Source organism: Anabrus simplex, chromosome 4 (assembly GCF_040414725.1).
Source record: "Anabrus simplex isolate iqAnaSimp1 chromosome 4, ASM4041472v1, whole genome shotgun sequence".
In the NCBI taxonomy this organism is placed as follows: domain Eukaryota; kingdom Metazoa; phylum Arthropoda; class Insecta; order Orthoptera; family Tettigoniidae; genus Anabrus; species Anabrus simplex.
The window spans coordinates 230,644,494-230,668,603 of NC_090268.1; the positions used below are offsets into that span (position 1 = coordinate 230,644,494).

Below are 24,110 nucleotides of genomic sequence, written 5' to 3' on the forward strand. Positions count from 1 at the left end.
CTTGTTTCTGTAAATAATGCTGTTTATGTTCCATAAACATTCTTTTTCACGGTAAAGTTCTACAAATTTGCATGTTTCTTCTTCCGTCTACTTCATTTTACCGCCAAATAAACGCACAGATTCCCAGTACACTCAACGGAATACCATCAGAACACATATGGAAATAGTTGAACGACGCGCTAACTGAAAAATCGAGCGTCCTCGGCCACCTCCGCTAGCTCTCGGAGCTCGGTTCCGGTGGAGGGGAAGGATAGTGGTAGAGTTACTTTACCATATCGGAAACCCACTCTACTCTACTGCCTACTAGCTACTCTACTCTACTTGCTACTATCCCAGTCATTTACACTATGCTAGTAGCTCTACTATCCACTCTACTCGCCTCGCTACTCTACCCGTGACAACCAGCCTAAAGTCCCAGTTTATTGAAAGAGTAAATTGAGAAGAAATGATTAATCAGTGAAACATGCAAGTAGGATATTGAATAGAAAATGTTAAAAAGAAATACATACACAGAGAGCATGACATACGAGTTTTTCACGGCCAAGCTTCCCACCAAATAGCGAACGGAAATAAAGCTCAAATTAAAACGTTCAATTACACAATACTATCATGCTTCTCTCTCCATTTTTTTCCCAAGACGCCCACACGGTCGATGTTCACTTACTTATATTGCTACTCTTAGTTCATTATAGCATTCATTAGATGACCCATCAGAAAGGAGAAAAAACATGCGTCAAAAGGGACAAAGGGGGCTGAGAAAATTAGTTATGGACCTCCGTGGCTGGAAACCATGAGATTGCGCATATCAACAATCAAGTAAGCAGAAGAATAAGAAAAAGAAAACCGGGAATGAGAAATAAAATGCTGGCCATCAAAATTAAGTAAGGCACAAGGCCCGGTCAGGTACGAGCAAAAATGGAGGAGCAATATATTTAAATAAATAAAAAAAATCACATGAATTAATAAGGACAAAATATACATAATATAGTGTGGCTTCTGCTCCGTCCAATCCATACATACAACACCCACGTGCACACAACCATCCACCCGAACACAATAATAAATATGTGGCAAGGCCATCAGTCCGTCCAAAGGGCAATTACACACACAACGGTCTCCCCATCGAGCCGAGTTACCAAAACAGATTGCCTCAATATAAGGGAAACAGTATTCCATAGAAATGAGAAGCATCGAACACAAGGTTAATGCGATAGGCAATACAGGAAGTGACACGAATGACCAGCACTCATATAATCGAAGAATAAATGTAGAAGCACATAAATTCGAAGCAATGGGACATACATCATATAGGCAAATAACACACCTAACACATCTATACACACAACCGTGCGCCCAAGGACAGAACAGCACACATCAAAAGCTAAAATGAAAATGCACGTACCTGAGAATTCTTACAATGAATTAGTCAAATAGAGAAAATTGCAGTTTAAATATGCTAAAAACCTTCTGATAGGTCAGAAAAGTAGTCTCGTTTAGTGTGGAGTCCATCTGGTTGTTTTTACTCCTTGATTCCATTGAAAAAAGAAAGGAATAATCATCATTGCATCATTACGACAGGAAGCAAGGCCTGGAAATTAAAGATGGCGTAGCACTGCCATCTGACGACAAACTAGGAAACATGAACTTTTATAAAGTGACTAAATTAAGCATAAGAAAAACAGATATACAGGTTCGAGTACAAATCAGAACACGAATAATGAATAACGTTCCATGAAAAATGGCTCAAGCATCATACCGCAAGTGATATAAGCCGAGCACAAACATCACAGTCATTCCTCAGACAGATCATTTGCTAAATTTAAAAACATGCTTTAAGAACTTCGGACATTCATCCCTACTTTTTGTAAGATTACACTACCCTGTGATGGTTTCATTGCTGCCATCCTGTATACTTTTTAGGATGGCTTTTGCAACCTGAAACAGGATCCGACATTTTTCCCATATCACATCCCATTTCTTTAAAAATCCGATATTACTTCTTTAAAAATCTGATATTTCTTCTTTTATGCACATACGCCATGCCTACATTACTTTGTTAGAGAAGTGTTGTCTTGAGTATGTTTTCTGAATTTATTTATTAATGCAAATTCCTGCAGCATCTGGCAACCCCGCCTAATCACACTCACGGCTTAGAGTTAACAACACAGAACAACAATGCAGGTTTTGCTAGTTAGTGCCATTCTACTGCAGTGCTTCTGTGCTTCAGACTGGGTCATATTTCGCTTCGTAATGAGAATAGGTAGTGTCTTGTACGTGTGTGTGTGTGTGTGTGTGTGTGTGTGTAGGTATCGTACACAATATAACAGTTCATCAGAAAGGTCAACCGTGCGTACTTTGGCATCAAACTGGGAGCCCGAGATCAGCTGTGGGCACCTCATCACGTTTGTAGGTCCTGTGTAGAGCCGTTACGGCAGTGGGTGAACGGTGAGCGAACAGCACTGCCATTCGGATACCAGTGGTGTGGTGACAACTTACACACCAGAGTTCTTACTGCTACTTCTATTAGGTGAATGTGAAGGGTTTTAACAGCAGTATCCAAGCAATGTTATTCACAGCAATTATAAGTTATTTCTTGCCCACCTATTCAATACAATCCAACCTTTGGTGTTCACAGTTTCATACAATTAATTTCTCTAAGGGACATTTTCGCTCACTTAATGAGCATCTTCAGCCTTAATTAATCTTAAAATGATGTTCTTGAACAGTCGTGAACATATTAAAATGTCAATATTAAAATTACAATGACAATAGTCTAAAAACCCAATTTAACAAGCACCACAAGAGCATCTCATTTTATTACTTTGATTGATGTCGAAACAACATCTAGCAGTTCTCCGTCAGCTGGTGGTTATTTACAGTGGCGTCCAATGACTTGCATATGGCTAGCACCACTCAAATACATTTTGGTGATGAACTACGGTATCAACATTTAACAAATCCCATTTACAATTGAATTAGTAATGATTAGCAGTATTAGAACTAACAGTCCTGTGAATATTATTACATGAAAGAGTCTCGATGATGAGCATACTCAAGATGCAAGAATTTAGAACCTAGTTATTTTCATATTTACTCGTAATTTCATCCCAGTTTTTAATGTCAGTTTGTATATATTTGTTTCATCTGTTTTATGTCAATTGTGTGCATGTACATTTATTTAGTTATTAGATGTTTTACATTAAGGCTGGAGATGGCCAGTCCCGGCCGAAACTAGTCCCTAATTAACGTAATTTAGAATATTGCACATTGCTATTACTCATACCAGAGCAAAGTGATAGACCCATTACTCATACCAGAAAAAGCCAGCTTTTGACCAAGGAAAAGTTGTACTTCCCAAATACTGCACCTCACACAATATATAGAAGACGGCTATGAAAACAACAAAGTCACTGGAGTAGTTTTTGTTGACTTGACATCAGCCTACGATACAGTTAATCACCATATACTGCTTCGTAAAATAGTATAACCAAGGACTATAAACTCACCCAAATGATTGAGTGCTTTCTACAGAACAGAAGGTTTTTTGTTGAATTCCAAGGCCAGAGGAGTAGATGGAGGAACTTAAGGAATGGCCTTCCACAAGGGAGTGTGCTAGCACCTATACTTTTCAATGTCTACACCAATGATCAGCCTCGCCCACAAGGGACAAAGAGCTTTATTTATGCAGACAATGTTGCTCTGGAAGCTCAAGAGGAAACGTTTGAACTAGTTGAAGAGAAGATCTCCCATGCTCTACAAATTCTAAGTGGTTATTACCAAGAGAACCAACTAAAACCAAACCCATCAAAAACACAAGTCTGTGCCTTCCACCCAAAAAATCGACAGACAGCGAGAAAATTGCAAGTGATTTGGGAAAGTAAAATATTAGAACACTGCTTCACTCCCAAATATCTAGGAGTAACTCTTGACCGAGCACTAACCTATAGAACACACTGTCTGAATACCAAAAGGAAGGTATTTGCAAGGAACAACATTATCCGGTAATTGTCGGGTTCAACCTGGGGGACGCATCCTCTCCTTTTAAGAACATCAGCAATAGCTCTCTGTTATTCAGCAGCAGAATATGCCTGCCCTGTCTGGTGTAGATCTAGTCATGCTAATCAAGTGGATGTCACCTTAAATGAAACTTGCAGACTCTTTACAGGATGTTTGAGATCTACACCACTTGATAAAGTTTATTGTCTAGCAGGTATCCCACCTCCAGATATCCGCCGTGAGTGTGCATCCAGACTGGAGAAATCTAAAGCACTGAACCTGACGACCCATACTTTATATGGGTACCATCCAGCAACCCAGCGGCTCAAATCGAGGAAAAGCCTTCTCCATACAACTGAAAGCCTCACTGAATCACCATCGAACTTCAGAGTGAATTCATGGCGTTCCAGATCCAGCCACGTTGCAGGATGGATGACGCCTTCCGAAAGACTTCCTCCAGGCCACGAGGAAAGCTAGTCAACATGGAAGACGTTCAACAGGTTGCGTTCAGGAGTTGGAAGAACAAAGACCAACATGAGAAAGTGGAGTTTTGCCTGTGACTCCACTCTATGTGAATGTGGTGAAGAACAGACAATGAGCCATCTCCTTGTTTGTAACTTGTGTCCAACTACTCTCTCTCTCCAGAATGTGATGGACGCTACCAAGGAAGCATATAAATTAGCCGCTTACTGGTCACACCACATTTAATTAATTTTGTATTTATGGAGAGCTTAAATCACATTGTTACCTGCCATCATCAGAAATGATTAATGATTATGGTACCAGATTTGTTATTGTCCTGTTATTATTATTGTAAGTATAATGTATGTTTCTGACATGATTAAATAAATATTGCATATTATAGTATTGAAAGGTGGACGATTACGGCATTAATTTAATAATTATATTGTAATTACAATTTAATACAGATCAGAACCATGAAGTTTATATCCAATGAAGGGAGATGTTAATTAAATTTCCAATTTCTTTGCAATCATTTAAGGAAAGTCTAGGAAAACAACAGATAGGGAATCTGCCACTTGGGCGACTGCTCTAAATGCAGATCAGTAGTGATACATTGAAAAAAATATTCCATTCGCAATTCTATGCATACCTCATGGCCCTGGTGTATAAGTACCGCAGCATCCAGAACAATTAAAAGATGGCTCCTTTTCTGAAGAGATGAGGCAGAAATGCCCGGTGCTATTTTGACTGTGAACTTTTCGAGCAAAGTGCATTAAATGACTTAGTTTAAGACCTAAGTCTTACGAAGGAATCTGCTGAGGTACTTGGGTCTAGATCCCATGAAAGGAACATGTTGGCACCAGGGATGATGTACTATGGGTACAGGCAACGCAAAGAAGAATTTCTACCCTTCTTTTTGGACAAGGGAACTTTGGTTTATTGCAACAGCATTCCGGAGGTTATGCAGGAACTAAGAGTACAACCTCATGACTCCACTGTTTGAGGATGGTTGCCCAGTTGTACTTCCTCTTAAAACAATAATCACCACCACCATCACCACTGTTATGACCTTGCTCGACTGTCCCACTCACACAGAAAACAAGGATGTTTTGTGGAACCTGCATGTAAACCTGTCAAATTACCTATCACTGTAAAGTTACCACACACTGGAGACTTTTTACTGATGTCTCCAAGCGTAGCTTTAAGTGTGTTCTTCTTCACAACAAAAATGAATTTGCATCAGTTCCTGTTGCTCATTCAGTTATTTTGTGAGAAAATCTTGAGATGATATGTATAGTAAGGTATCAGGAAGACAAATGGCAAAGAAAGGGCTGGGAGTGGGAAGGAAGTGGCCATGGCCTTAATTAAGCTACAGACCCAGCATTGCCTGGTGTGAAAATGGGAAACCTCAGAAAATCATCCTCAGGCCCCCTGACAGAGGGGTTCAAACCCACTATCTCCCAAATGTAAGTCGATAGTTACATGACCCAAACCACGTGGGCACTTGCTCGGTACAGATAATCCTACTACAACACCTTTCAAAACAAAAGCAACAAAACAAAGTTAAACACATTGCAGACCAGGTGCCCTTCACCCCATGCACAGGCCTGTTCCCGGCTACTTTCTAACTATCTCCAAACTGGAGTGCATGCATTAAAATATACTGTCAGAACTTCACTAACCTTTAAAGGACTGCTGTGTTTTTTTCTGAAGGCCTTCCTGAATAGTCCTAGTACTCTTTTCTGGTGTGGTAATCCGAATAACAGGTACCTTTGTGAAGGGGCACACAACTTTGTTTGCATATATATCTTACCCTTGTTCGAACACACAACACAATCTAGTTGGGTTTTTCTTTGTCCCAGTTGCTGGAATTTTCTCAAGGATATGATCCCTTATTTGTCCAGATAGTCTGCTTGGGGGGTCCTGATTGGGGGCTCTTTTTATAGAGCCAGAAGGCGAGGAAGTTTGGGGATACTAGGAGCTACACTTTCAGCCAACCAATCTCTAGCAACTCCAATCAGAAACTGCTTGTACCTCAATTTTCTTGCGGTATTTAGGAAACAGAACAGCTTAATAGCATTGAATAAAGCACACTTCACTAAATGGAATGCCACCCTCTTATTCCATTTTACTGCCTTGCAAAGAAGAGTAAAATATGCCAGGTATTGGTCTGCCTGATCTACTCCCTTCATAAATCGATTATAAAAAAGGATGCAAATGGGCTTGAATATAAGGGTCCCTGTCTTCCTATCTAGCTTGCATGTTGACCGCATAGAAGCATCATGAATCGCAGTTATCATTCTAACAACTCCCTTATCCTTCCAAACTACAAGCAAAACTTCACCTTTGCACATAAAAGTCCCCCCTTTTGTAGAAGCCTAGAATTGTCTTCCAGTTCACATGGCAAACTATGATTCTCTCTATTGCTTCCAAAAGCCCGTGTTTTATGCTGGAGGAGGTTTTCAGCAATAGTCACACGATTATAGTAGTTACCTTGATAAATGTCGTGCCACATACCAAGATAAGGCTTCATGACAGATAATATTGTCTGCTCAAGTTTTTTCCCTTCCCCTGTATATATCTCTAAGTTACAGATGAATCCTGTTTCACTCTTGCACACCATTCAAACTAAAATACCATATTTTACTAATTTCTCTGTATTATATGTCCTGAACTTCAAGTGCCCATGCCATGGGATCATCCCTTCATCTAATGACAGCTGCTGCTTTGGTTTGTAAAACTTGGGTAAAAAGTAATCTAACAGAGGCTGAACTTTCTGCATTCTATTGCTCACGTCTATTGTCTGACTATTATAGTTGAAATGCAGGTAGGTAAGTATTTGCTGAAATCTATTTCATCTCATAGTTTTCGGAAATATGGGGGTTTCTATTAGGGGATTGGTTGACCAGTAATCTTTCAGACAGGATTTCTTCACCTGCCCCATCATTATACACACACACAAAAAAAAAGAGTTTATTTTGCTGCTAGTCACATTTTGTCCACTTTAGTGTTTTAGGGGATACATTATGAAAATGTGAATTCTGCTCATAGTATGAGTTTGTCTGCTCAGCTACATACTGAAAAAAATCCTGTTTCCAGATTCAATAGGCCATACCTTTATACCAGGAGCACCTTCAAAATCTTCTAGCTTAGGTTCACTGCTGTCCATAACCCAGTTCACGAAGTTAAGATTCCAGCAAAGTTCCACCTTTTCAATACAAATGTAAGTTGTACAAGATGTTGTCTACAACATTAATTTATGGGACTGGTTTCGACATATAAAATGTCTCAATCAATTTACAGAAGAAGTACATTTATTGTTCCACCTATTCAATACAATTGATTGAGATCTCTGTTTTCAGTACGGATCAAAAATGAGAGTGATGGTTTGTAATATAAAATATCATCAGCCTGAATCACTAAAAGATCAAGTACATAATAAATTTTATACATATAAAGATACATAACATCATACTTCATTTTTACAAATAGAATTAACAGTTTCACTAAAATTATGAATTTGGCATGTTTTGAAACACGTAATAGTCCTATACCGTACAATCAAATCTTGCGATATATTTTGTAACTCGTTGATTGTGCGAGTCTTGAGAAGTTTCACGTATTGAATGTTGAATTAAAATAATGTGCACAGAGCATTGCATGTTAAACCTATCGTGCTTTACATACAAGGGAACATAACATCTGGCGTCATTTTCACAATTATAGTTAATAACTTCAATAAAATAATTGTCGTGTTCTTTAAAACACCTATTAGTCCTATGCTGCACAATTAAATCAAACAATGTAATTTCCAACACAATCGTGTGATGATCCTTAAGAAGTTACACGTCACAAGATATTAGAATCATTCCGTATTGACGGTTTTCACTTTACAAAGGAAAAATTAAAAGTATCTACCTAATACAATACAAAACATAATTCCATCATTAGATGGAGAAATAAAATTCAAACATGTTTCGACTTGTTTGAGCCATCTTCAGTGAAATAACGGAGTTTGAAGTAATCTACATATTATAAGCTAAAAATGTACTAAAAACATATGAAGAAACAAAAGAAAATTCACAAGAGACACGATGGAAATAAAAACAATAACAATCTACAATATTTACATCACTAGATGGAGCAATAAATAACTCACTGAGACAAATTCAGCGAAAGAAGGTTAATATAAAACATAATTGAATCCAAGAAGTGTGCTAAAACTAAGAAAATAAATGATACAGATGGAAATGAAACAAGTGTTAATGGTGAGGTTGCGGACCTCTTAATCTAAAATTTTTAGTTTGATAATTAAGAAACAAGATGAAATCACTGTGTTGAAAATTCAGTCTGCCAGTTTGTAGAAACACCATCACCAAGAATGGCTACAAGGGGAGCGAAAAAGCTTGAGAAACCAAGTTTGAGAGGAGACAACATGCCATTATGTTTATAGCACATTTTTAGCTTATATTATGTACTGTACTTTATGTATGTACTTTAACCCCCTTGTTGTTGTTGTTGGAGTCATCAGTCCATAGACTGGTTTGATGCAGCTCTCCATGCCACCCTATCCTGTGCTAACCTTTTCATTTCTACGTAACTATTGCATCCTACATCTGCTCTAATCTGTTTGTCATATTCATACCTTGGTCTACCCCTACCGTTCTTGCCACCTACACTTCCTTCAAAAACCAACTGAACAAGTCCTCGGTGTCTTAAGATGTGTCCTATCATTCTATCTCTTCTTCTCGTCAAATTTAGCCAAATCGATCTCCTCTCACCAATTCGATTCAGTATCTCTTCATTCGTGATTCGATCTATCCATCTCACCTTCAGCATTCTTCTGTAACACCACATTTCAAAAGCTTCTATTCTCTTTCTTTCTGAGCTAGTTATTGTCCATGTTTCACTTCCATACAATGCCACGCTCCACACAAAAGTCTTCAAAAACATCTTTCTAATTCCGATATCAATGTTTGAAGTGAGCAAATTTCTTTTCTTAAGAAAGCTCTTCCTTGCTTGTGCTAGTCTGCATTTTATCTCCTCCTTACTTCTGCCATCGTTGGTTATTTTACTACCCAAGTAACAATATTCATCTACTTCCTTTAAGACTTCGTTTCCTAATCTAATATTTCCTACATCACCTGCCTTCGTTCGACCGCACTCCATTACTTTTGTTTTGGACTTATTTATTTTCATCTTGTACTCCTTACCTAAGACTTCATCCATACCATTCAGCAACTTCTCGAGATCTTCTGCAGTCTCAGATAAAATAACATCCGCAAATCTCAAGGTTTTGATTTCCTCTCCTTGGACTGTGATTCCATTTCCAAATTTCTCTTTGATTTCCTTTACTGCCTGTTCTATGTAAACACTGAAAAGGAGAGGGGACAAACTGCAGCTTTGCCTCACTCCTTTCTGGATTGCTGCTTCTTTTTCAAAGCCCTCGATTCTTATCACTGCAGACTGATTTTTATACAGACTGTAGATAATTCTTCGTTCCCGGTATCTGATCCCTATCATCTTCAGAATCATAAATAGCCTGGACCAATCAACATTATCGAATGCCTTTTCTAGATCTACGAATGCCACGTACGTGGGCTTGTCCTTCTTGATTCGATCCTCTAAGATCAGACGTAAAGTCAGGATTGCTTCACGTGTTCCTACATTTCTTCTGAAGCCAAATTGATCTTCCCCCAACTCAGCTTCAACTTGTTTTTCCATTCTTCTGTAAATAATACGTGTTAAAATTTTGCAGGCATGAGATACTAAACTAATAGTGCGGTAGTTTTCACACCTGTCAGCACCGGCTTTCTTGGGAATAGGTATAACAACATTCTGCCGAAAATCGGATGGGACTTCTCCTGTCTCATACATCTTGCACACTAAATGAAATAACCTTACCATGCTGGCTTCTCCTAAGGCAGTCAGTAATTCAGAGGGAATATCATCAATTCCAGGTGCCTTGTTCCTATTTAGGTCACTCACAGCTCTGTCAAACTCTGACCTCAAAATTGGGTCTCCCATTTCATCAGCATCAACAGCCCCTTCATGTTCCAGAACGAAATTATCTACATCGTTACCTTGATACAACTGTTGGATATGCTCCTGCCATCTTTCTGCTTTGTCTTCTTTCCCTAGAAGTGGCTTTCCATCTGAGCTCTTAATATTCATACACCTAGATTTCCTTTCTCCAAAGTTTTCCTTGATTTTCCTGTATGCAGCATCTACCTTTCCCAGGACCATACAGCCTTCGACATCCTTGCACTTCTCCTTCAGCCATTCTTCCTTAGCTACCTTGCACTTTCTATCCACTTCATTCTTTAATCGCCTGTATTCTTTTCTGCCCTCTTCATTTCTAGCATTCTTGTATTTTCGTCGTTCATCAATCAGGTCTAGTATCTCCTGAGTTATCCACTGATTCTTAGTTGATCTTTTCTTCCTTCCTAACATTTCTTCAGCAGCCCTACTGACTTCATTTTTCATGACTCTCCACTCTTCCTCTACTGTGTCTCCTTCGGCCTTTTCATTTAGTCCTTGTGCAACATGTTCCTTGAAACAATCCATCACACTCTTTTCTTTCAACTTGTCTAGATCCCATCTTTTTGCATTCTTTCCTTTCTTCAATTTCTTCAACTTCAGATGGCATTTCATGACCAACAAGTTGTGGTCAGAGTCCACGTCTGCTCCTGGGAAAGTTTTGCAATCCAACACCTGGTTTCTGAATCTCTGCCTAATCATAATGAAGTCTATTTGATACCTTCCAGTGTCTCCAGGTCTCGTCCACGTATACAACCGTCGTTTGTGGTGTTTGAACCAAGTATTGGCGAGGACTAAATTATGGTCAGTGCAGAATTCAACCAGCCGACTTCCTCTTTCGTTCCTTTGTCCCAATCCAAATTCTCCTACTGTGCTACCTTCTCTTCCTTGGCCTACCACTGCGTTCCAGTCTCCCATCACAATTAGATTCTCGTCACCTTTGACATATTGTATTAAATCTTCTATCTCCTCATATATTCTTTCAATTTCTTCATCATCCGCTGAACTAGTAGGCATATAGACCTGCACTATTGTGGTGGGCATTGGTTTGGTGTCTATCTTGGCGACAATAATTCTTTCACTATGCTGGTCGTAGTAGCTTATCCGCTGCCCTATTTTCTTATTCATTATTAAACCAACTCCTGCATTACCCCTGTTTGATTTCGTGTTGATAATTCGGTAGTCGCCTGACCAAAAATCCTGTTCTTCCTGCCAACGTACTTCACTTATACCAACTACATCTAACTTTAGCCTATCCATCTCCCTTTTCAGATTCTCTAACCTACCACAACGATTCAAACTTCTAACATTCCACGCTCCGACTCGCAGAATGTCAGTATCCATCTTCCTGATGATCGCCCCCTCTCGTGTAGTCCCCACCCGGAGATCCGAATGGGGGACTAGTTTACCTCCGGAATATTTTACCCGGGAGGAAGCCATCATCAGTACATCATTCATACAGAGAGAGCTGCATGTCCTCGGGAGGTGGTTACGGCTGTAGTTTCCCGTTGCTTTCAGCCGTGTAGCAGTATCAACACAGCTAAGCCATGTTGAGTATTATTACAAGGCCGTATCAGTCAATCATCTAGACTGCCGCCCTTGCAACTACCGAAAGGCTGCTACCCCCCTTTCTTTCACTGAAAATGGCTCAAACGAGTCGAAATATGTTTGAATTTTATTGCTCCATCTAATGACGGAATTATGTTTTGTATTGAATTAGGAGGATATATTTTTTTCCTTTGTAAATTTACACGTTTGTATACTGCATTAAAACGTTATATTGAAACTGGTATACTTACTTCTTTAATCCTAATTTAAATCTTAATGAAATCTCAGAAAAAACCAACATCCCTTTGACTTTTTAATTAAAGTCTTTAGGTGTGTCAATCTTTCAAACAGACGTTCAGTATTCCACACTATACATAACATCCTATCACGTTACAAGCCCCCCGCCACACCGCCCTCCAGACCTGCCTTAAGCATTGCCCCTTCCTTTCCACTATCTTCCCCATCCCCCCTCTTCTCCTGCTTAGCTGCTTTAGTACTGCCTACACTTCAGCCCGCACCTCCTTTCTGCAGGATAAACTCCACAGCACGCTGATCAAGGTGAGCCTTATACATCTCAATCACACGTCGCTAGCTTGTCTAGGCCCATTATACTCGCATATTAATTTATTTTTTTCTTGTTTCTCTCCAGGCTTCAATAAACTTCCTTATTGGACTGAGAAATCTTAGCCTACAGATAGCACACCACCTAATTACTTCCAAAAAAGAACAGAAGAATTTATTTATTATACAACTACCATTGTGTCTAATGACACCATTAAAAGAAAACTTTATACATGTGTTTTAGCAAGCTTTTAATAAGTATACCAGTTTCAATGTAACATTTTAATGCAGTATACAAACATGTAACTTCTTAAGGATCATCACACGATCAACATGTTGGAAATTACATTGCTTGATTTAATTGTGCGGCATGGGACTAACAGTTGTTTTAAAGAACACAACGAATATTTTATTGAAGTTATTAACTATAATTGTGAAAATGACGCAAGGTGTTATGTTCCCTTGTATGTAAAGCACTATAGGTGTAACATACATTGCTCTGTGCACATTTAATTCAATATTCAATACGTGAAACTTCTCATGACTTTCACACAATCAACGAATTACAAATTATATCACAAGATTTGATTGTACCGTACAGGACTATTGTGTGTTTCGAAATACGCCAAATTCATAATTTTAATGAAACTGTTAATTCTATTTGTGAAAATGAAGTATGATGATATGTATCTTTATATGTATAAAATTTATTATGTACTTGATCTTTTAGTGATTTAGGCTAATGATGACATTTGTATATGTCAAAACCGGTCCCATAAATAAATAAATGAATGTTGTAGACAACATCTTGTACAACTTACATTTGTACTGAAAAGGTGGAACTTTACTGGATTCTTAACTTTGTGATCTAAGTTCAATATGGAACTATAATGAAGTTTATATCTTTGCATAACCCAATTGTCAGAAAACACGCTCATACATTATTTACAATATTTTGAATATTTACATCTGTAACACAATTATCAGACTCGTTTTGCATCACGCGAGTTCCACACCTTGAAGATACGGTTATATCCTCGTCATCACATGAAACATTTCCATTAGAAAAGACATTTCATCATCAAACTCTAAATATTCAGCGTCACTTGGACATTCGGAGCGTATATCAGCACACAATTCACGAATAATTTCATCCCTGTCTAAACATATGCGATTGGTGGGCGCCGCCATCTAACACACTCATAGCTCTTTAACCCTTACAGGACCAGCTGACGATATATCGTCAGTGACAATCCTTGCGAGAAAGACCAACTGACGACATATCATCAATGGTCACACTGGCTAACAAGACCAGCTGGCGATATTTCGTCAGTGGAATAAAAGGATATCTGTAAGCCAGATATTTTAACACATGACTAATATGACAAAATATTAAGTGTCTTGAAGATCTTTTTGGACTGTTAGATTAAAGTTTGATTGAGTATGAGAATCAAAGCACTAAATAAACACCAACAAGTAGAGTGCAGCACATCGAACACAGAGTGCCAGCCCGCGCTAACCTTATCGCCTAGCTGTGCAGTCTGCTGCTGCTGTTTCAACATAAACCATGTGTGGCGGCAAAACCCAGTGCACTCTTCTCAGTTTATCATTTGTTTTATGGTATATCCTTTCCATGTGGATAATTATTTTGTGTGTTGATTTCCGTTTCAAGTGATACAAAACATCGCCTTTGTAAATAACAAGTGTTTCTCATAAATATATGACAAGTAGCGAACTGGAGGCAGAACTCGACAAGAACTATGATGATGACTTGTTAAATGATTTATCAGATTTCTCTGATGATAGACCAGTGTTTTGATCCTAATCAGCCTTCGACCTCTGGATTACAACACAAGAAAGCTGCTCACAGTGAGTACCAAGACAGTGATAGCAGTGCTGAAGTTACATTTTGCATGACTAATAACGCTGACAGACGGGTGCTGAGTGACTCAGACAGTTCAAGTTCAGATGAAAGTGATGACCATGCTAACTGGGCGAATATATCCAAAGATAGTAAGCCACAGTTCTGTCACTGCTTTTCCTTCATGGAATCCCCAGGATCTAAACACTGCCCTTCGCCTGATTCAAAACCAGTGGATTATTTTAATTTGCTTTTTTACAGCTGGCCTCTTTCGACTTATGGTTACAGAGAGAAATAGTTATGCAAAGAACTTTATTGCTCCCTGGAAAAAAAACAATCTTTCTCCATCAAGCAGATTTCACTCCTTTATTCCTGAGACAATGACAGAGATTAGGGCCTTTGTTATCGTTCTGTTGAATATGGGCTTGAACAGGAAACCGACAATCAAGTCATACTGGTGTGCCAATTCTTCGCAAAGTTCTCCCTGGTTTCGGCAAATGATCACTAGAACTAGATTTGAATCAATACTTAGCTTCTTCCAATTAGTTGACAATAGTAAGCTGGCCAAGAGCTATGAACCAAATTATGATCCATGCAGTAAATTTCAACCTTTAGTGAATCATGTGAACAATCTTTTCCAATACTTTTACACACCTCACCAGCAAATATCAATTAGCGAAAGCTTGATAAGCAGCAAAAGTCATACTCGACTGTAGCAATATATTCCAAATAAACACCACCACAAGTGGGGTATCAAACTTTGGGTTCTCTGTGATTGAGTTTCAAACTAATGTATCAAATTCCATTGTTATAAAGGATCAAAATCTATGGATGATAAACAAGAAATTAAAGAAAAAGGCTTAGGTTATACTGTGGTAGTGAAGTAGTTAAATTTGTGCAACCTTCTAGCAAGGGTTACCACATATTCACAGACAACTTTTTTTTTAAGTGTCCCTCTTGTTGGGCACCTTTACAATGAAGGTACATTTCTTACTGGCATTCTGAGGCATAATAGGAAAGGTATTCCAGCAGAATGGACACAAAAAGTAGACGTAGGAAAGCAGATATACAAGAGGAAAGGTAACATTGTCGGTTTGGCTTACAGGGTGAAGAAATCCCAGAAATTCCCTGTAATTTTACTGTCTACAAACATGGAAATAAACAATCAAGAAAAGATAAAAATGATGATTTTCGAGGACCGACAGAGCTTGCTAAACTCCCAAGAAGAAAGGGAAAACATGTTGGTCATGCAGTAAGACAGGAGGAGTTAGGAAAAGATCAAGAACTGTGTGTACCAAATGCTAAGAAGGATGTCACGGTGTGTGCATTGTGAAACATATTTGTAAATAAGTTTTCGTAAGTGTGGAAAACAACTGGAAACATTTCAAAACATTATTGAGTCAGTTTCAGTGTGTTATAATGGTGTCATTCAGAGGTTCTGGATGTGTATCTACAAAGTGTATGCAAACAATGTGTACTTACTGCTGTGTTGGTTTTTTTTTTCGACTTGAGATCAACTTGACAATAACAATATTTTCTTGATTAATTTCAATCCGAACTTTAAAAAAAGAAAATTGTGATTATACAGAAAATGAAGTATGGAATGTAAATAATATATTTGTGATAGATAAATTTAGTTTAGTTTAGTTTAGAAGCTACAGATATTTCATTTCAAAATTTAAGATACATTTTTCAGTGTAGAGCCTATGTAAAATATTGTGTATTTTAAAATGGTAATTTTATTCCAACTGCCTCTATTTACATGTCATAAGAAAAAGGGGTGTTTTCTCAAGAGTTTGAAAAAAGAATCATGAAGAAACCTTTATTACAGACTAATTTATAGGTTTCTGAAAGGAGATATAGAAAATATGCCTTGAACACCTTGGTCTTTTTCGCCATACCACATGCTAAACAGCATGTCTTCTTAGGTGGGTCGTCCTTGAATATACCTGGTCCTAAAAGGGTTAAACTTTGTAAACATGTTGTCAAGAAATGCAAAGAATAGCTATGATATGAAGAATAAACGAAAAGAAATGCGGCTACCGGTATCGATTATGTAGAACCATACATAACAGAGTTCTATCACCCTTGATCTCCAAATAGTTCTGGTATATCTCAAAAGATAGCATTAAACTTCACCCTGCTGCTAACACAAGATAACTCGGGACCAGTCCGCAACGCTTGGCTACGCAAACACTTGCAATTCTGCAACATGTTACTAGGATTATGAATGATAAATTTTGGACCATTTGTTCTATGTATACAATTGTTATGCTCATAAGTATAACAGTGTAATGCAAGTGTATTCAGATGAATAAAAATAACAAGAAAAACAGTATTTCATACATGTGATAATAGAGAATATTAACCCTGTATATGCATGGGTCTTATATATTCATTTTGATTTTGCAAAGAAACCTGATATGATACAGGAAAACTGACTTCAGTTCCAGACTCAGTATGCCTGAAATATAAAAGATCACTATTTGAACATTATGCAATGATCACATAGTTTAAATTTGCAGGCTAGTGTTATTTGTACTTATCTTCCAAACACCCTCTCTAATTTCATTATGCTCTAAAAGTTAGACCAATTAAGATAAGGGCTAGTCTCTATCACCAATGTAAAATGCAAAGACTTTGATTCCTGAGTAAGAAGTAAGTAAACAGTTGGACATGGAATGCCCTATGCTGACATTGTTAAATTGTTAAATAATACAACACATAAGGAATATTTTCTCAGAACCTATTAAAATTTGGCATATATTATATTTATAAGTTATACATATATATCTTCTTCTTTCCTGGACTGTTTCATACTTCTCTGGGGTCAGCACTAATGTGGATTAAGCATGGTTTTATTGATGCCCTTCCTGATGCCAACCTTGCTTGGAGGAAGGTTGCATGCTTCTGTGGTGGTTAGTAGTGTGGTATGTTGTGTGTAAATAAAGACATGTATCAAGACGATCACAAACGCCAAGCACCCCAACTAGAATATTTAACCAAACAAAGTTAAAATCTCCAGCCCAGCTGCGAAACAAACCCATGGTCCTATAAACCAAAAGCCAAGGTGGCAGACAGAGGTTATACATGCATATCATGACTTAAAACTGTATAAAATATACTTTTATTCGAGATTTTTTCATAATATCTACTGTATTTTTCCAGTGTGATTTTCTCAAGATTTTTCCCAATAAAATCCCTACTGTCCTATCACCTAAATATCATATATTATGCATGACAAATGGAAATTAATAAGTTTCGACTCCTTGTATTAAAGAAAAAAAGGCTGAAAAAATGTTCCTTAAGTATTAATTTATGGGCAATTACTATTAAGACACAGTTTTAGTGCCCGACTTCAAAATAAATTATAATTTTAATAAATTTTAGTGTTCCATGTAATATATTTTTCCACACAGAAGTTAATAAAACTGACATGAAAGATTTACTGCCTCTTCTTATTACTGTTAATAGAAGTGTCTCATATCTCAACAAGTGCTTATTTGCACTGAATTTCCTTTGTTCGCTTTGTTCAATATTAGATTGAAACCAACCTGCATATATGCATTAACAGGAACATAAAATTATATTTACAGTTAATCTAATATTCCTGTAATTTGTACTTACTAATGCTGATCCCAGGTGTTTCAGTTGCTGCTCATACAGCAGTCGCTGAGTGCCTAGCTGTTTCTCTGCCTCCTCCCGCGTCTGTTCAAGTTCTTTGAGGGCACGCTTAGCAGCCTCTTCTAGCTCTTCTCGAAGTCTACACAGAAGGTAACATTGATAAACAGACATTCAATACTGCTTAAGACTATAGAACATCAGTAAATTGTACATTAAAACACCATTCTTTATCTCATATTCAAATGATAAATTTCCTTAGGACAGCTGCTGAGAGATATCATTGTGTTACGAACTTTCAATACACATATGGTATACATTGCATCTCGGCGTACTTGACTGTATGACAAAGCCATGTAACAAAGGCTCACTGGATCATAGACATGGATATTCCGAATAAAACTGAATATTATGGTGTAAAATTTCCCAGGAATCAAATTTAAAATCTCTGTACCCTGACCCACCCTTCTCTACCTCAGAGACAAAGGCTTACGGCAGTCTTGTATCAAGCCTCAGTAAACAGTGACATATTGTGTATTCGTAAATAACCCCTACCTATTTTTTTTCTATAAAATTTGGCGGTGGAAATTTGGAGTGCGGGTACTACTTGCGTCAAGTTTGTATAGTACTCCCGACACATAAAAGTCAAGACGTTGGTACTTTTCACCACACTCTACTGACAAATGTGTTCCTGCCAAAACCATGAAGTGTGCCGTGTACATCATTTACATGGTGTCAGTTTAAGTAATATCACATGTTTACAATGGCTGGTGAGAGTTCTCGTTATAGGTCGTTCAAGACTAAATAAAAGTTCAACGTTATTGAAGTGAGAGCTGCAGGAAGAAATTAAGATGTTGATGAGAGTTCCATGCATGATGGGGGAAAATAAGGACTATCTTGAACAGACAAACAGTAACCGCCATAGATTTTGCGTACAAAATGCAAAGATTTCAGAAATTGAAAACAGGATACGCTAATATGCGACTGAAAAGATCCACATAGGATATGTGCTGTTAATGAGTGATGTGGGTTGGCTGAAAGTTACAGTATAAGCAAAAGAGTTATAAATTACGGTTTGTAGGGCAAGCTGTGGATGGCCCTTGTGTTTCTGAATGAAATAGTTTTCATAGGAAAACTAGCACTGCATACTGTCTCCCAGCCGATTAAGAAGAAAATACTCTGTCAGACCCAGAGAAATCTTATTTAACTTGCAAACTGTAATGCAGATCAGGTGTACTTACTGTACCGTAGTATTTAGTAGTATAGTGGCCCCATGACAACGGTTTTCTATTTATGCCACTCGAAAATCCTATATCAAACTGTATAATATATTTTGCTTATAACGAGAACCCTTTCACTATTTCATCCACTTCTTCTTCCTCCTCCTCTTCTTCTTCTTCTTGGCGATTTACTGGAGTTCACTTCTGCACTATGACCAGTTATGATGTCTGTTATTTGAATTGACAAATGAGTAGACCAAAGAATATTTTAAGTACATAGATGTGTTCATAATGATCATACACTCATGTTCATAAAAACCAGAACACCTTGAAAGACTAGAGATAAGAAGTTCTATTCACAGGACATGTGCATTAGTATGTTCTGAAGAAATGATTAGCACAGGAACCATATTGGCCCTCAGGTACAAGGTCCACATCGATATCTCGGCGCACCACCACCCCATGGAAAAATATGCCTGCGGCTCTCGTCACTATAAACCAAAGGTAATAGATCAGTGTGACTTGAGCAGACATGCAGGATGCCTCACAGATGTATACGAGAACCGTACCGTCAAATGAGAGAGTTTGAAAGAGGGCGCATTATTGGCATGAAAGAATGTGATGCATCCATCCAGGAAATTGCTGCTCGTATGGGACGAATGTGTTGGCAGTGCAACAGGCGTGTATAGAATGGTTCATAGAAGGCCATAGAACACGATGGGATGGATCTGGTCGCACCACCCAGACCACGCCCCGAGAAGATCGACACCTCATCCGAATGGCATTGCAGGACAGATCTGCATCCTCCTCGGCTTTTAAATTGAAAACAAGAAATAAAGTGGTTCAACCTATTCAGTACAAGGAAAATAAGAAATGTAATGTTACATTCTTATTTGATTAAAAGTGGTACCAGTCTCGACCACTATTCTGGGTCATCATCAGCTGATTAAATAAAAATATAAAACAATGCATAGGAAAACAATAAGTAAAGGGTAAGTCTTTCACTAAAAACAGTTCAAGAAGCACTATAAGACTATGTGGATTAGCACTGCATGGTGTAAGATCCTAAAATCTAGAAGAAGTTGAAGATCGTCATTTAAACGAAGCAAGGTGCAAGTTATTGAAGAGCAGCATAACATACGTAATGTCCAACACTGCTTCAAAATGTTTATGAGAACTGGTGAATAGTTCAGTGAACAAGCCTGCAAATACTGCTAGTCGTGAAGTTATAATACAATGTAATAAATTTGAAGTCCTAAAATTATATAGAAGTTGAAGATAAGTCACTTAAATGAAGTAAGATGCAAGTTCTTGAAGAGCAGCACAACATATGTAATGTCTGGCACTGTGCTTCTAAATGCTAATGAAACTTGATGAATAGTTACATGATCAAGCCTGCAAATGCTTCTAGGTGCAAAAATATATAATACAATTTGATATAATTGAAGTATATATTAATGTTTATAGGATCTTGCATGATGGATTCCTTAGAGAAGCAGAATAGTTGACATAAATAACAATTGTGAGGGGAAAAATGTTAAAAAGCGCAATATTGGAAACAAATGAAAAACGCATATGCACAGCGTGTTATTTCTTGAAGATAAGAGTTCGGGTCATATTTGAGGTAGCGTAAGGTATTAATTTAAATTTGAATGATGCAATGATCTCAACCGTAGGTGGTATTATTAGTACACAGTTCAATTCGGAATTTTTTTTTTCCAAGAGGAAAGATAAAATGAAAAGATAGGATAAGGTAATAAAGGAGGAGGATTAGTAGAAGATTAATAGAACTGGAAGTTGAAAGAAGATAGGGAAGGATAGGATAGGGAAATAAAGGAGGAACAGTTTGGGGTGGGTTAGGTGGATGGGTTATTGGAGGTAGAAAATGTGGGTAGGAACTGTGCAAGACTTGGAAAATTGAATTCGGGTTTAGAAATTCAGCATTTTTGAAAAGAAGAATTAGAAAGTTGAATAGAATATTGGGTTTTTCAAAAATGTCATTTAAACTGAAATTAGGGTTGAAGTATTGGTCAAGGTGAATAAAACAATTTTCAGTAGTGGTGTGGCAGTTGGAGGAAAAGAATTGAATGCATTCTATTTGCAGATGACATGGTGGTTCTAGCAGAAACTGAGAAAATGATGAATGCTATGTTGGAAAAATTGAACAGATCCTGTAAGAAGTTAGGCATTAAAATTAATAGGAAAAAGACCAAGACAATGATCATGGGGTCAAAGAAGGACTCAACAGCTAAAATAATACTTTCCTCGGGAGGAGATCGAACAAGTGTCTAAATTCAAATCTTTGGGATTCATCCGGCGAAGACCTGTCAATAGGCAGACCATCAGTGAAGATGAAATACCACCGGACTGATCCAGGATCAAACCTGCCAAGTTGGGGTCAGAAGGCTAGCGCCTCAACTGCCTGAGCCACTTGGCCTGGCTGTGTGCTCCTTTAATATCCAAACAATGTTACTAATACATGTTGCTTTTTATGCTTTGCTAATAATATATCTACTAACAAGATATTAACCTGAGAGTGATAACGTGACTTTTCGTAATGGCAATAGCAACGTGGGAGTCTTCAGACCCCCATCAGTTTCTTGTTTTCTGTGATACTGGAATAAACATGAAATCAAATTTTATTAAATGAACAGTAAGAGGGGTTTTAACAGAGAAGAAACATGTTGAGTAAAGTACTTAACTGTCATGTTAACGGATACAAATCACAGATACAACAACAATACAGTAATTCCATTTTTCATCATTTGAGTGTTTATTGCAATTCTGTTTTAATTGTAAGTTGCATTCATATTTAGTTGTGTGTTCAACAGTATCAATGCAAGGCTCTCAAACATTTTCCACATGCTTCAAGAGATATATATTGTAAGTACTTACAACAGAATGTCCTACAATTAAGTATAACAAAAAGTTCCACAAATATTAATGTGGAGGGTCCATGGGCACCCCTGTCGCATTAACTGGTGGTTTTCTTTCTCTAATACAAGGAATACTGGAGATGCATGCAGGAACTTGTTTAAAGAATGTGTGAATGAAGGTAGACAGAGTATTAGTAGCAATAGCCAACCCTACAGAGACGCAGCAGTTAAAGATTTCACAATGGGGGTCTGGCAGCACCCCATGTTATCACTCCCACTCGTATTTCTTCCCGTAAGATACCATATTTACGTGAATAACCCCCGGATATTTTTAAAAAAATATTGAGGCACAAAATTGGGGTGCGGGTTTAATTTGCGTCAAGGTTGGCAACACGCTCCTGGCTCACCTAGTTTTCGATGTTGAGTGTACAGTTATGCTTTGTGCAACCGCAGATGGCAGAAAACTGTCCTCATATGTCATATTTAAACGGAAAACAATTCAGACTTTTAATTCTAAACCGCCTTTACATTTTTACCGAGTAATTTAAATTCAAAATTTCTCCGCATCATGATAGAACGTGTCTTCCGGAAAATGCAGCTTTCCGCACTTTTACTCACTTCGGTGTGTCTATAGTGTGTTTCATAGTTGAAGTTTGAGTGAAATCATAATTCTTTTGTATGCAGCACTTTAAGGACTGCCACAATATCACGTAGCAGGCAGTGTGCGAAGAAGCAGAATCCGCGAAAACTGGCGATGCCAATAGTAGGCGAAAAAGCATGGCTTATAATCAATTTCTTCGCACCGAACAATGTTGTCAATGCCAATGAAACTGCATTTTTTTAAAATGCTGAGCCCAAACGGACTTGTGGTATTGTACTGTGTTGACGGAAGTGAAAGACTTCCTCCCCTCGTCAAAGGGAAGTTCAATATGCCACGATGTTTTAAGGGCATCAGGCACTTTCCATGCAAGTACAAGGCATCTAAAAATGCAGACAGAGAAAAAAAACACTTGCAAAGGGGAGCCAGCATAATGTGTCCTCGTTCCTGAATTGTGTTGTTGTTTTTTTTTTTCCGTTGCGTGAGGTCATGTTTGCCATTGATTTATTCAAGTACATTATTTGAATAATGTAAATGCACCTAGTTGGATACATTTTGGAAATAGTTTTTTTCATGGCATATGAAAGTTTTAGACTGTGAATCAATGTTAACTGCATATAGTAATGAGTATCAGAATATTTTGTGATGCGGCGAGGGTTGGCATTTCTGAATTACTGGTTAGCAGTTAATTCAAAATCACGTAATTGGAAGTCCAATTTCCGTGTTCCAAAGACTTTGAATTAACGAGCTTTTACTACTGTATCGCAAAACTAACATCTGAATTTGCAGGTGTGTCTGTTTCAAGTGTTTACATTGCATGAAAAGAATTATCCACCACCGGTTGTATTACTATGTGAGTAAAGAGGGACCGCATGTGAGAAGTGTTTTCGACGTGGAGTGTGACGAATTTGTAAGTAATTTAGGAGAGATTTCCAGTGATGAATGAGACAACGAATCTTCTGATCTACAGGGAATCGAGCCTATTGCAAGTTCAGATTAATGAAATGTATGTCACGTAAGTAGACCTACTTGTTAATTTTCATGGTAAATATATTTCATAGCAGTGATAATTTATTTTTACCATCTCAAGCAAAGCAACTACATCCGTAAATTTACATGATCATAATTGCGTAAAGACCACGTGGGCCTCGTGGAGTGATATCAAATGTTCATTTATACCTACGTTACTCTTTCGATGGAAGGAATTTCAGTTCATTTCATTTTTCAAAACGAGACTTCCTAAAATTAGGGTGCAGGGATTATCCGTCGACGTGGATTATTCGTGTAGATACAGTACATAAACTGATATTTAGGAATCATTTCAT

At 37.8% G+C, this 24,110-nt stretch overlaps 1 protein-coding gene across 4 annotated transcripts in view; it reads right to left on the reverse strand.

Annotated features, from left to right (window-relative positions):
* Window positions 1-24,110, reverse strand: part of neb (nebbish) — a 468,801-nt gene that overhangs the window by 80,484 nt on the left and 364,207 nt on the right. For all 4 annotated transcript variants that reach the window (XM_067145417.2, XM_068227214.1, XM_068227215.1 and 1 more), the window contains one exon: window positions 18,098-18,233. In XM_067145417.2, coding sequence (XP_067001518.2) covers window positions 18,098-18,233 — 136 coding nt within the window. The remainder of the gene's footprint in view (window positions 1-18,097; window positions 18,234-24,110) is intronic.